General features: G+C 37.8%; 1 protein-coding gene across 2 annotated transcripts; it reads right to left on the bottom strand.

Moving 5' to 3' along the window:
• Positions 1-45: 45 nt before the first annotated feature.
• hnrnpul1 (heterogeneous nuclear ribonucleoprotein U-like 1) lies at positions 46-14589 on the bottom strand. Of its 2 annotated transcripts, none has more exons than XM_077194573.1 (16): positions 14451-14589; positions 13729-13924; positions 13516-13647; positions 12482-12692; positions 12293-12366; positions 12067-12206; positions 11186-11285; positions 10984-11096; positions 9563-9829; positions 7908-8030; positions 7590-7718; positions 6788-6953; positions 4188-4439; positions 3398-3540; positions 1742-1921; positions 46-849 (listed from the first exon to the last, which is right to left on the bottom strand). In XM_077194573.1, exons 2-16 carry the CDS (start codon positions 13898-13900, stop codon positions 751-753), a joined length of 2301 nt encoding a protein of 766 aa, XP_077050688.1. In that variant the 5' UTR covers positions 13901-13924; positions 14451-14589; the 3' UTR covers positions 46-750. The 2 variants fall into 2 exon arrangements, with proteins under 2 accessions (XP_077050688.1, XP_077050687.1); XM_077194572.1 differs by having other exon boundaries at positions 13729-13927; positions 14451-14585.
• Between the last annotated feature and the right edge of the window lie 908 nt (positions 14590-15497).

Here is a 15497-nt window from a genome sequence, read left to right as displayed (position 1 = left end):
TATTGTACTTCACGTTTGAGTTTTAAACCATCAGCAGAGCCAAGGTAGTGTTTTACAATTTAATTCTCAAAGCAAAAATGGATTGGACAGGACAGAACAAAATAACATCCACGAAGAACACTAAACAGTTCAGAAATAAATGCAGTAGTTTATCAGCCAGGATAGTTATGAACACTTAAAATTGGCTTGAAATTTCTATTATCAAGAAGAGAAGTTATTAACACAAAACTCTTCATCTTCCCATCTGCGATGCCAATGAGTATCTAAAACGTTGAACTACAATTTAAACAAAAAAAATGTTTTACACTCACGTCTCGTGTTAAATTAAGACTTATAATAGTTATATGAAAAGCAGATACATTCCAAATTAAATGGAATTTAGGCAAATCAAAACTTTGTTCAGTGTTGAAGCATTTCACAGTCTACACCTGCAGGCTGGTTGTGGTACTACAACATGAAGCACCTTCCAATAATAATATCTTTCACATATACTAGAAATGAGTCATATCGCAGTCCTTTATTTCAACCTCATGGGTTTGATTGTATCTTGTATGATCATATCAGTAAATTTTATACGGAGTCATTTAGTCAAACAATCTTTGACTTATAACAGTCTTGGAAATAAATGTGTAAATGGTATAAAAGAGAAAATTAAATGATGTGGACGGACGTGTTTTAATAAGAGAAGCGTAGCATGGTGTGTATACGTGTGTGATTACAGAGGTGATGATCTCAGAGCGTTGTTCCTGTTCACTGTGAGCCCTGCTGTCCAGAGTAGTTCCCATATTGACTGTAGTACTGGTTCCACTGGCTCTGATTCTGATAATACTGCTGCCACTGCTGCGCATACTGGAGAAAAACATCATGCTTCAATAAAATGACAACTTTTCAACAATCTTTAGGAAATTATTTTCCAGATGACGTCGTACTCAAAGCCTTTCAAGTCCTCTTATGCCTTTCCATCACAACACTAAATTAATCTGCAGCGGTCAGGTGGTACAAGTAGAAGCTTTGAGAAAATTCCAAGTTTACAAGTTGTAATTACGAGCTCTACGAGGACGTGAACATTCTTAGTTGAAATCTCGTAATTACGACATGGAGTGAATGCACCTATGGTTTTAAATTTCAATCATCTGATATAATGATGAAAAAAGTGTTTGAATGTAATAAGAACCTAAAATGATTATAAAATATTCAAGGAATGTTTAAAAAAACAACTATATTAACAGCATATGTGGCATACAGACAATAATTTGAAACACTCAATCAGTTTATTATAATAAAGAATAGAAAATGCATTTACAGTAATGCACTTTCAATCCAAGGGGCTGTTTAAACACCATTTTTAACTGAAAAAGCCAGACCTATTATGCGTTTTAGCCGTTCATTTACATGACAATAGTGTTTGGGGGCCTGAAACGGGTTTCAAAGTGCATGTTTTTGAAAATTATAGCGTTATTGTGTTTGTAAACTACAAAAACATGCATTTGTGAGAACGGTGACATCACGCATGTGTATTAGGTGTTCAGTCTATAGGAGCGTAGTGCTTCTTTACCCCTACGACATCGCCAACTACTCCAAAATATGAACCCCTTTGATCGATAGCTGAGAGATATTCCTATTTTGAAAGAGTAGCAGATTGAAAGCTTTTAAAACGGTTATTTGAGGGAGTTCAGCTCCCACAAATGCTTTCACATAGCTAAAGTTGTTTTTAAATCACAGAATATCCCTTGTAACTCACCTGTTGATACTGTTGATTGTAGTTTTGCTGGTTATATGATTGTCCAGATCCTTGACTGTCATGGTAACCTTGTCCATAACCTGGATATTGGCTGTAGTTGCCATAGTTGTAGCCTTGGTTGTAGTTTCCTTGGCTATAGTTGCCCTGGTTGTAGCCTTGATTATAACCCTGATGATAACTCTTAATAATGTTGGGGGGAATAGAAAGCAAAATAAAACAAAAACAATAAATAAATTAATTAATACATACACACAAACATCTCATAAAGGCCCTAATATACTCCCAGCAAAGTTCATTTCCATTCTTTGCTCAGGGGTAAAAAGAAAAAAGTGACCAGCGGTACCTTTAGGGAACAGCTGGCCCAGTATGTTGTGATTGGGTGTTTGGGCAATGTCCTGCCCCTTCATAACCGTGAGCTCTACTCTGATGTAAATGTTAACAATGATGATGTTGATTTCGAACCAATTCCAGCCTAATTCAGACTTAAGAATATTAACAAAGAAGAGGTTTGTCCAGAACGCATTTCATGCACAGACTTTGCAAGCATGGATTTCACAGGACGTTGTATGTATGAGTAGTATGTTTGTTTGTTTTGTAATTATCTGATACATTTTAGATATGAAGATATACACCATTTAATCATGATATGTGTCGTAAAACTATGATGGTAATACAAACATTAACCGATCAAAAAACCAAGATTAATTTTCTTAAGGGCCGATGAACAGTCTTACAAAAGCTACAGTAAACACTATATCAACACTAATGTTGCTAGCAGGCTAACGGAGGCAAAGCTCTGCACTTTGTTTACATTATAGCAACAACATAAAACCTACAATTGAAACTGTTAATAGAAAATGCAGCTAGAAATATTAATACACTTACAAGCTATGATCCACAAACAACAGATCTGACAGACAGAAGTAAGAGAAGCTTTGTGCGTAGCCGGCATTGTACTCTCTTAGTTTCTGGAAGCTGTTCTCCATAAAATGTGGAATGCACAGACAAATGTTATAATTTCATATATTTGGAATATATATATATGAATGTTATTGAATGTGAATGTTATACAGGGTTTATAATGTTCAGGAACAGTGTTTAAAATCAATTTTAACCATTTGAAGTTTGTCAGCCTTAGGTGAGTTTTGAAAAAAATTGGTTTTGGAAATGGGTTGGACAAAACAGTGTCTGTATCTCAGTGTCAAAACAGTGTACAGAAGAGGATTAAGCACTAAAATGTGAATTGACAACTGAATTTAGCTGCAGTGTTTATGTGGCCAATTTATAGATTGATTTAAAGCATGCAACTTTACAGATTTAAACATGAAAAAAAAAAAAAGAGTGTCTCTTTCGATAACAATTACAATGCTCTCCAGTGCATTCACGTTTTTACTCTGACATCTGACCATGACAGAATGAACCGGAGAAGTTTTCCACATTAAAAAAGGCGGAGCCTCAAAGCCATACCTGCCTATTAGGTAATCGACACAGACGATTGGTAGTACAAAAGGTGAACTCCCGAAAAAATGCCAAACCAACTTTGCTTTGGCCAGAGTTTGTTCATAATGACGATCAGTTTTCGATTTCGCTTGAAGCATATCGGGGCCTTTAAGCATAAATATTTGTCAAAGATACATGGCTGTGAACATCACTCACTTGGGTATTTCCCTCTTTGCTATAGGAGCTATAGCGGTTATTAGTGTAGGTTCCTTCAGACTGATGTCTGCTGCTGTATCCATCACGCCCGTCTCTGTGACTTCCTCCCCAGCGGTTCTGACTGTAACCATCGCGGTTATAACCTGACAAACCACAGAGCAAGATGACAAATACACATATTAGCCTACTAATTTTTTTAATAAGTGATTAGTGGTGGGGGAAAAAAATCGATTCTGTTCACGCAATTATATCGATACAGTAGCGCAAAGTATTGCAATATTTAATTTTAAAATTATCTGTTTTACTTTCGGGTTTTCTCTGATCATTTACATTTGCGTATTACTCTAAATGTTACTCTATTATGTCTGCTTTATGTTACTATATTGTATTGAAATAATTTTAAGTCATGTGCTGGGAGCTCACCATTCATGTGAGAGGTCTCCTATTCAGAGAATAATTACGTCCTGTAATAAGGTCCTGTGTCCTGAATGTTCAAGAACAAGTTTTCAAGTTTTTGCACTTCAGTTAATGTGTAGAAGATAATGTTTACAGAATTAAATGTGACATTTACAGTGAGTTGAGCAGTCTTATTTTCCTCATTTTTCGAGATGCCTTGAATATTATGGGGGACATGAATCGCAATATATCGCAGAATCGAATCGCAATGCTTGCTGTATCGCAATATGTTAAGAATCGTAATAATATTGAATCATGGCCCAAATATCACAATACTATCGAATCGTCAAATTTTTGCCAATTCCCACCCCTAACACCCATAAGGTCACGTCACCTCCCCTATAGCCTCCTGCAGGTGCTCCTCTGTTCCGATGGTCTCCTCTGGATCCTCCGTGGTTGTCGTACTGCTGGTGGCTGCTTTCACGTCTCCGGGATCCCCAGCTGTCCATCCGTTTCTCAGGAGGAGGCCCGGCCTTACGACCCTCCTCATTGTACCGTTTCACCAGCTCCTCTGCCTCCACTTTCTGAAGCTCAACATAGGTCACTTCATCCAGGAAGTCTCCAACCTCTGGTAGTGCAAAGTTGGCTTTAAAGCCATGGAAAGAGGAAAGAAGGTGGGACAGATCAAACTAAATCTTTATTAAAGTCTGAACTCACAGAGAGAATATTGCTCTGAGGATGATGGGACAATGTTTAAATGACAAGAAAAACATGAATTTAAAAAAAACATGTGAAGGAGATAAACAACACAACTGCAAACCAAGTGCAACATCAAAAAACCTCTCTGGAACTAATGTGTATTTACTGAGAATGGCACAATATTAGCATGAATAATTATTTTATTGGCATTTTTAAATGTTATTGCACTGTAATACACAATTCTTGGTTTGCAGCTTCTCATGTTTCATTAAGAAATTATGACCCAATCAAACCGAGGCCCTGTTTTTAACACCTAATATTAAGATGCATTTTGGTCGATTGGATCACAAGTGGACGAGGGAGACACATTCCTGTTTACACCTGGTGTTTTAATCCGTCTCTTTTGTCCACTTTCAATCACTTCGGTCCTGATTTCGTCGAGGCGAGTGTCTATGGGTGAGTAAATGGATTTTTATTTCAGATCTTTCGATCTAAAGGATGAAATAAGCTCATGCAATTTACATATGAACACGACTGGAGACGACAGGGAAACACACGGAGAACATCAGCTTTAGTTTCTGCTCTGACAGACGCAAGACCAGCCGAACGCTGTGAGTGTGTGTTAGAAATCAGGAATGGTGAGAGAACATTGTGCTAGGTACATTTTCCTTCTTCAAACCAAACTTGGGTCTCCAGCCGACAGCGTTTAAATCCCGTCTGGCCAGAGCTCTTCCCATAATGTTTATGCATTAGGTCAGTAGGCGGAGAGTAGGCGTATTTTGTGGCTGTGCGAACACATGAGCGTTTACAACACGAAATTAATCCAATCGAATGCGTTTTTGACTACCTCGGGAAGTGGTCGATAGTGGACAAGTTTCAGACCCCGTGTACACCTGAATTTAGCATCGTCTACTTGTGATCCGATCAACCAAAATGCATCTTAATACCAGGTTTTAAAGGCACACTATGTAACAATTGCTCCTTAATATAACAGCTTCAAAGTAATTTCGGTGGTAAATAAACTCATAGTAAGGCGAATCATCCTGGTAGTAAAGCTTGGGGGGGTCGTCGCTGGAAAAAACGGCTATGTAAGTTTGAGAGGAGCGCCCCCGACAAATCTCGCGAGAATCACGACTTGCTTTACGGCAACTACGTCACACACAACAACAACATATGAAGCACGCAGACACTTGAGCGCATTTCAGACGATGGAACGAAAAAGCGATCGGAAGAAAGTTTGAAAAGGAAAAGAGAATCTGACCACGTGAGGAACCGGACAAGAGTCCACTCGGTCGGGCATTTACTCGTTGGCGCGAGCTAAAAAGCAGCACTGGATGCAACAGCAATGCTGACCTGGCAATCTTGTTGATGGACTAGTAAGTAAATATCTTATTTGTAAACTTGTTTGCATTCTATATTGTATGTTGTTGCGCTTGCTTGTAGTATGTCATTTTTTACGATGCTGTTCATTCATCCATTGTTGATAATTAGACCAGTCCAATAATTTATCATGAGATTATCATGAGAACCGTTGTCAATATCTCACCAAGTTATCAGGACACAAATAAAGTTAAGGTTGTAAAAAGTGTAAACGAGCACAATTTGTCAAACTATTATGATAAATTGCAATAATCATGTCTAATGACATCACAACTGCGAATGTTATGAAATAATGCGACGTACATTTAAGTTTATTGATGTCATCTGGCATTTTGTAATGTTTACATTACAATCAAAAAACACAAATTAAATTATACAGTAGTCCTAGACTATAGGCTATTTACTTGTGATTTAGCAGCAATCATGTAAAAATTTTATAAGCCAGCAAACACGGTAGGCTACTTTATTATTATAAAGAAGTCTAACACTTGACATATAGTTATTATTATCCTTGTACCATCATCAGTAGTTCAGTAGACTATGCAGTAGCCTAATATTTGTATGAAATCGTGAAACATTACCTGGTCAATATCTTCCGAGTCTATCTGTGCCTGTTGCATGCCCGATGCTTCTATTTCCTACCGAACAGGTACCAGTGTGGGGGGTGGGGGGGCATTTACGACAGTGCAAGTATTCCACAGCGACTCTAGGGGTCGCTGTTTGACAAAAACAGAATTCCTGCATAGTGTGCCTTTAACAGTGTCTGATAATAGGGGTCCGAGAGATAAAGCTGTTTTCTATGATGAAGTGGTGCTCTTCTACGATACGTGTCTTTAAATTTTAATTACAAAAGGCAGAAGTTTAATCAAGTATTCTATAATCTTTTTTGATGTTGTCATTTTCCACAGTTCCTACCTTTCATTTCTAAAACGGCATGATCGGGCACATCCTTCCCTTCCTCAGTTTGCTTTAACGTTCGCTCTTTTAAATCTTCGTCCGAGGGACAAATTACAACAGCCTTGCGTGTAAAGCCTTCAAAAGGACGCATTTTTCGTCTCTGGGCTGATCCATATACATTTGTCTAACAATAGGGACAAGAAAAAAGAAGAAGCTGTTTATTATTGTGTATAGGACTCACAACCACATTCTCTGAAAACCTGCACTGTGTGAACAGAACTGGACAACTAGTTTTCTGTCAAGTCATACAGTGCGAGAGAGCCGCTCTGACATACTAAACCTGTCCTGAAAAGCCAAGAAATTAGATTTACCACTTACCTTTTTACTGAAACAAACACGACAACAACAACCCACAGGATAACGGACGTCTCTTTAACACCAAGGATATTACCATTGCAACAAAATGTGTTTTTCTCACTCGCCAGGCTGAGAATACTTGTCTCTCAACATCTTAATACAGTCATGGGCTACTAGTACATTATCAGAGAGACTCACAGAGCAATTCAACGTAATTGGAAAGGCAAGATAATTAAAATGCTAAAAAGAACAAGTTTTGATGTTCATGATGTTTCTGACACTTCAGTTTGTCCTTTCAATACAACATTCAATCAAAGCCTGCAGCATCTACTCTATCATATCAAAGATAAGATAAAAGATGAAAGATATTAATCTAGAAAGATAAATAAATAAATTAGAAGAACATGAGAGCTCATTCACAGTTATGCTTTCGCTGGGAATCATGGGAAGGTGTTTGCTGTACCTGATCCAGGATGTAGTTCCGTTTTTTGCGGGCGGCGATCTGGATCAGTCGGTTCAGACACTGAGTGGCTTGTTGAATCAGGATATCCCAGCGGCCAGCATAGTTACGCTGGCGACGCAATCCCATCACCTAACACCATAAAATGAACCAAGCTTTTTTTTTTTTAAAGCAATATACACTACTATTCAAAAGTATGAAAAATATATGCATACATTCGCAAACAAAGTAAAAAAAAAAAAAAAGTCTGTTCCAGTCAAAAACGTTGAAATCATTTCTCAAATTTGAACCATAAAACACATTTAAACCTGCTGATCCTACCTTCATTTTCTCCATGATGGCGTTTGTGCCCAGGATGTTGAACTTCTTCTCTGGGTTCATTTCTGCATGCTTAGAGGCCCATGTGGTTTTACCGCTAGCAGGAAGTCCGACCATCATCAGGACCTACAGACAACAGCCATATCCTCTCGATTATACATCTTTATTTGAGAACGTATTCACCACTGTTCAAGTTTAGGGACAGTAAGATATTTTAGTTTTTGAAAGAAGTCTATTATACTCGGAGGCTGCATTTATTTGATCAAAAATACAGTAAAAAAAACACAATATTGTGAAATATCACAATTTAAAAAAATGTTTTCTATTTGAATATATTTTAATATGCAATTTACTCATTTGATCTAAGCTGAATTTTCAGCATTATTACTCCAGTCTTCAGTGTCACATGATCCTTCAGAAATCAGTATAAAAATGCTTATTTGCTGCTCAATAAACATTTCCGAATATCAATGTTGAAAACAGTTGTGCTGCTTAATATTGCTGTGGAAACCATGATACTTTATTATGTTTTTCAGGATACTTTGCTGAATAGAAAGTTCCAAAGAGCAGCATTAATTTAATATCTTGTGTAACACTAAATGTCTTTACTGTCTCCTCTGATCAATTTAATGCACCTTTGCTGAATAAAAGTATTACTAATTTCTTTAAATAAATTTAAAAAAATCTTACTGACCCCAAACTTTTGAACAGTAGTTTATCTATGTACAGTAAGATTTCATTGTCAAAAATGTCAAATCAGACAATGTTTGTCTTAAAGATGTTATACAATGATACAAAAGCTTCCCTACAAAGATAAAGTAAAACATAAAATCTAATGGTCACAAGACCTGTTGAAGGGTCAGACTTACAACCCCCTCCTCTTATATTATATAACAAAAAGGAATCGTAGTTTCTTAAATCTATTGTATTTATTCAGGTATTACCATCATGGCCTATGTCTGTGTCTGAGAAGTGACAGAGTGTCTGACCCATGTCAGGAATATAGTAACATCGTTTATTTATTTAGCCTAGCTAATGTGTACAAACAACTGAGCCTAGGGTCATGAAGGTCAATAATGCACCAAAGTGCATCAGTTTTGAGTGTCATTGTTTGCCTGGAGCTGCTGGCCACTAACAAACTCTTGCTTGCATGTACTGTACAGTATGTTCATTTTTTGTTTATCTTTGTCGTTCTTTGCTTTATTTTTCCCTCAGCAATATTTCACTTGGCTGCAGGTATGATAAAGAGTCCTCCACTCTTGCATTGCGAGTTTGTGCATTTTGTGGGCGGAGCAATGAAGGGAGGGGTGTGTTTGTTTGGGTTCATTTCGAATATCAATAGTGTTTCTCAGAAATCGCTCACTGCACATATAAATAAGCACATTTGTGTAACAGAACATCATGTTTGGACGTTACTAGAATTATTCTATCTGAACCTGCATAAATGACGTCAACTGATCGTCCTACAAGTACTGGTGTGGTGTTTCTGTATCCAAAATTAGTTTGAGGCTGGACACTCTTATTTTCTACAGCCTTAGACTTCGGTGAACTCTGTCATCTGCTGACTAAACTTCAGATTTTCATTAAACATATTAGTTTCTCTTTATTGGTCAAACGGTGTTCCTCAACACTGTATGGAGTGAATTAGGAGAAATTACCTCACAATCAGATTTGTTGGTAGGACCAACAGTGCCTCTGATCCTGTTCTCCATGTCGACGGCCCCAATGAATGTGTATCCATCTGGCAAAGAAAAAAAAGGTTCCTCCTGTTGGCCAAAGTTAAACTGGACAGCGCAGTTCTTCACCAGGATATGAGGATACAGCGCACGACCAGCCAGCTCTTCTTTAGATATATGAAATGCCACATCAAGCCACTTCCCGTTCTTTGAGAAAGCCATTTTAACCTGCTCATGGCTATCAAAGTCCTGTAAAAGAAAAACGTATGAGACTACAAGTTTATTCATCAAGTCATCTACTCCATTCAAGTAGTTTTATGTTCGTTACTTTGCTTTTCTTTCATTACTCCCTCAGTTCCACAACCTAGTGAGCTGCCTACCTAAACAACATTTTAAAGGAATAGTTCACTTAAAAATTTAAATTCGGTCATCATTTACTCACCCTCAAGTTGGAAGTCAATGGGGTCCATCAATTGTTTGTTTACCAACATTATTTAAAATTTTTGTTCAGCGTTTGTGTTCAGCAGAAGAAAGAAATTCATAGAGGTTTGAAACAACTTGAGGATGAGTAAATGATGACAGAATATTCATTTTTAAGTGAACTATTCCTTTAAAGGGGCATTCGGCAACTATTTCAACTTAATAAAACCGTTTAGAAATCATTTAATGGTTTAATAACCTGTTCTGGTGAGAATGGTGACTTTCCCCGCTCCCCCCAGCGTTCCTAGGTGGAAAACCAACCTTGCAACATGAGGATTAACGTCCCGGTAAGTTGGAAATAGGAAGTCTCGTGAGAAGCGAGAACGAGCGAGAAACACAAACTGCTTTACGGCAATTCGACATAAACACACACGCCGCCCTCAATGTGTATGATGTATTACCCACCTCGGTAGACATAGCTCCACACGATAAAGTTGTCCGGCTCAGATAATAACAGATGCACATGAGCAGCGGTAGAAAGGGGGAGGAGGCGCCGCAAGTGGGTTTTTTTACGACATTTTTGTGAAATATACGCCTCACAGCTGTAGGGGGAGCTCTCTGAGAAAACGTGACAACAAAAGTGAAAATCAGCGAAGAAATAGCTAGAGTTGCCGAGTTCCCCTTTAAGGCATCATAGAGTCCCATCCAAATGCTGTTCAAAATAATTAAAATGAGCGCAATTTACATAATACTGATGTGTTTATATGCTCAGAATACAGTCTCATTTCATTAGCTTAGCAACATGCTAATGCCACACTCAATTCCGATTCAAATTTCCTGTGCATTAATCTTCATTGGACCAATTCACATTTAAATTACTGGATTTTCCTCTACATTTTGCATAGCAATGGTAAACGTGACAGCACCTTTACGAGTCAGCTGCCCGATTAGCAGTATACAACAAGAAATTAAGAAGCACTCACAATATAACATCCAATGACATCACTTTCACCAAACTTCTCTCCGTAATCTTCAAATTTGCAACTGGAAGACTTTTTCCCTGTTCCGCCATACCCATAAGAGAACGGCTCCTCCCCTGAAACAGTCATTTCCTAACATAAGTATCCATAAAGATCATACAGTCCAACAAACCCTCAGTGTCCGAGTGAACGTGTGCTTCCTCACCAAGTTGTGTGCTGCAGGAATCTAGAGACCAGCCGACTCTCACGACGTGCGGGTCAGGCTCACTGCTGGGAAGATGCTTTACCGATACATTCTCTAGGATCTGGGAAAAAGGAAGACAAAACCCCCCACCTTATTCTAATTGACAACTAAAGAGAATAAATGTATTAAATAATAGTCATTTTGGGGGGCATCCATAGCAGACTGTGAGTGGCCTTTGACGACAACATGCCCAGTGCATTATGGGTGTTGAAGTTTTCCAACCTATTTGGGAAAAGGATGACAACAGCCTTTTTTTGCCTTACTACTCTATAGGCAGCCAAGTTTAATTGAAAGCCCATTTTGCCAGATTACCCGTTTATTTAAGTTAACCATAGAGAAACAACAAAACTACACTACATTGAAAAGTTTGTGGTCGGTATGATTTGAAAGAAATTAATATGAACAGATTAAAAGGACAGTAAAGACATTTATAATGTTACAAAATACTTCAAATAAATGCTGTTTTTCTGAACTTTCTATTCATCAAATAATCCTCAAAAAAGTGTATCACTGTTTCCACAAAAATATTGAGCAACACACAACTGTTTTAAACATTGATAATATAAAAAAAAAATTCTTGAGCAGCAAATCTACATATTAGAATGATTTCTGAAGGATTACGTGACACTTAAGACTGGAATAAATGAATACAGGGGAAAAAAATTACATTTTCAAATATATAAAAATAGAAAACAGTTATTTTAAAGAGTTATAATATTTCACAATATTACTGTTTTACTTTATTTTGATCAAATAGATGCAGCCTAGTTGAGCATTAGAGACGACTTTCATTAACATAAAAAAAAATTACCGACCCCAAACTTTTGAGTGATATACACTACCTTCATCTCATAGCACACGCGTCCCTTGTTTACACCATACGTGGCTCGTGCTCCAGACCACAGGTAAGCGAACCCCTCGATGGTCAACGGATATCCACTGTAGCGATCCCGAGAGACTTTGAAGTGCAAGTCACAGTTATCTGTTAAGGTTAGCAGAGAGAATTACATTATCATGACTATTTTAGAGATGATAAATCATGATTGTATAAAACAAGCCCTTACGTACAAGTGTCAATGGCCACTAGTGTGCCGTCAAAGTCTTCCTCGTCCTCTTCAGCAGGAGGCAGAGGAGAACGGGACCTGTGATCACACATAGAAAATCACACTGTCAATGTACCAGCACTTGTTAGTCTGCATCAAGTCAAAATCCTAATGCTGATATAGGGCCATAACAAAAGCTCTGTGGTAAGTTCACCTCCTGTCTTCACGGTGTTCATAATAGCTGCAACCGTGGCTCTCATCATGGCGCCTCTTGTGGCCATGATGTGCATGTCCGTCCTGTTCAGACTTGGATTCTACAGTCTGACGGCTCTCCAGATCTTCCCTTTCACCGTCAGGGTCGGATCGCTGCTGCTCCGGCTTGATCTCATCTTCCTTTTTCACCTTCACTGGTGCCACTTCTTCTTCTGTGAAACAATCAATATTCATCATAAAGCAGTGGTTGTGCACTTGAGGGAGCATCTGAAGTAACGAAAGGGGGAAAAGATGTATCCAAAGTACCACCCGCTTGAAAAACAGTGACGAAAAAGTGACGAATGTCGATCTACAGTACCGTAAAAGTCACTTGAATTACGATATGACTGTTTAGACTGAGGTCGCATCGCATTGCAAGACATCAGACCTGTATCTGATTTAGCACCACATATGAAAGTGGCACGAATCGGATTCTAAACAAAAAGCTGATCCCATGTGGTTTGTGCGGTCCATGTGGTTTCAAACTGTTATGAAAAAGAAAAAAACGACCAGTGTCTAGGGATGGGCAATATTACTGGTAGACATGATTAAACGGTTGACAAATTTCTACATATTACATGTCATCACATATTATCATATTCCTGAATGCATTGTTGTTACTATGTTTACTCCTTTTTGTCCATGTTTATACCAGTTTCTTTATTTGTGAAAATAAAACAATTTGTGAAAACATTAAGCTCAAATCGTATTTTTCATATCGATTCATTTTCAAGTTATCTATTTCTAATTTACGTAAAATTAATATACATTTAATTGCAGCACAAGTTATTTGCTATCTTAAGTGGTGTGATGTGATTAATATTTCATGCACCCTGCTCTCTAAGATATCAGCACTGGCTATCAAAAAAATCTATATTGGTCAAGAGATAGAAAATATCATAAGTTTTGATTACATGTATATGAACAAGCGAGCCAATCACATAGCAGTGGGACACATAATTCAAAATTTAAGGGATTAAAAAGTCCCAGTCTTACCTTCCTTGCAGATTGCCTGTTGTCCCTCCACAGTCTCAGATTTAGTTTCGTCTTCAGGGCTTTTAGGATCACTTTCAGAGCCCTGTTTCTCACCGTCCATCTGCCCTGGATCATCATTCCCAGCCTCAACACCTGTCACACATGAGATCACAAATTCATAATCATCATCATTACATCAAAAGCATGCATCTTCAAGCACACAAACTCTAGTACCTGCTTCTGTCTCCTCATCACAGGTGTGTTTCTTCTCATCCTCCAGAGCCTCCTGCAGACGCTCCACCAGATCCGCTTTCAGGCCTCGGGTCTCCATCCCTCGCTTCTGCAGCTCCTCTTTCAGCTCATTCACCTTCAGTTTCTTCACATCCACACTCATCATGCATGACATAACGTGGAGCCCTCGCTCCCAATCCTGCTGATGGAAGACAACTAGGATTATCTCCAGAACATCAATAATGCTTATGCATTGCATATCCCCCTGTGACTTGGAATATTGAATATTAGCTAGTTTTGAGCTGCTGGTCACTAAAAAACAAGCTAATGAAAAAAAAACCCAGCTCAGACTAGCAAGACACCAGTTGTTTCTTGAAAAACCAACTACACCAATTTAGGATCAAGTGCATTTTGCTGGTCCAAGTAACGTTAGAAACCAGCTAACGTTATCATTTTTCAAGCAGGGTGGGTCATTCGCACAGCTAACTGGCTAAATCACGTGCACACTTCAGTTGTGCAGTAAATGCATGTGCAAACACACAAATCTACTGTAATCCAGCAAATGCTTTCACATCTATGATGCGATATAAAGAGAAATGACACATGCGCTCGTCTGATTTGTCAAACTGCGGATTGTAGCTAACCGTGCTCATGTAACTAAATGGACATTGATTTCACTCATGCAAACTCTAAAATGTCAGTAAAACCAGTATACATGGACTTACCAGAGGAAAAGCTGTTGTTCAGTTGAAGGAGTGTGTGAGTTGTGTAAACACAGGACTAGAACAGCGCGTGCTTCAGTGCAGGTCAGCAGAAGAGAAGAGTGACTGAATGATGTCCAGTGTTTGAGTGCTGCCTCCTACTGGACACATCCAGGCCTTGTGCTCATGAGATCAGTTTTATGGACGGACAGAGTGCATTCCTTTACTATTTACTTCATCCAACACAATTCATGTTTACCAATAAATTTAATTCTACCCAATAATATATAAATTGAAATGCATATCTCATATACGTAATACAGTTATTTTTGTAGGTAGAATTAAAGTGTCTTTACTAACTTAGTGTTGGGGGGTAAGGCATTACAAGTAACACGAGTTACGTAAGAGATTACTTTTCAAGTAACTAGTAAAGTAATGCATTACTTTTACATTTACAGCAAAACATCATTTTTTTTCTTTTTCAAATAAGTTTACTTTGTTTTCCATGTATTGACTGACAGCTCTCCTGTCCTCAGAAATCAGGAGTGAGCAGATGCTTATTGTAGATCTAGACTAAATGTTTCATCATTTCACTTGCACAGAAACAGATTCAGTATTCCTCAAAATGAATAAATACAGTGAAATGGAAACTAAGAATATTATGCAAACCTGCAATAATTAAATGTTAAATAACACAAATATACTTTATGTATTTAATCTCACTTTATTAACCATTGTCTTTGCTGCTGACCTTCGATGATCCAATGCAACCATACTAATAAGCAAAAATGACTTTATATAAACATCATATTTGAGTAATTTTTGTTTTCTTTTTTTTTGCTGAAGTAAGAGTGTTGAACTTTCTTATTTTTCCGCAATCCAGAACAGCAGCACAGCTAAAATGGTTGTTTGAGCTATATATATTTATATATATGCACACAATTTAGTTTTACAGTAACAATAAAAGTAATATTTTCTATTCTAAAGCCATTGTATATGGGAACTCTTACATTTTAACAACTGAAAGTGCAAAAACTTTTCAAATGTATGTACTTCACTTACTTCGCAAGT

Source organism: Siphateles boraxobius, unplaced genomic scaffold (genome assembly GCF_051911475.1).
Source record: "Siphateles boraxobius isolate OS27281-9 unplaced genomic scaffold, OSU_SipBor_1 32, whole genome shotgun sequence".
Lineage (NCBI taxonomy): Eukaryota > Metazoa > Chordata > Actinopteri > Cypriniformes > Leuciscidae > Siphateles > Siphateles boraxobius.
The sequence above is the reverse complement of the archived record's forward strand: the minus strand, read 5'-3'. Positions and strand labels throughout refer to the sequence as shown.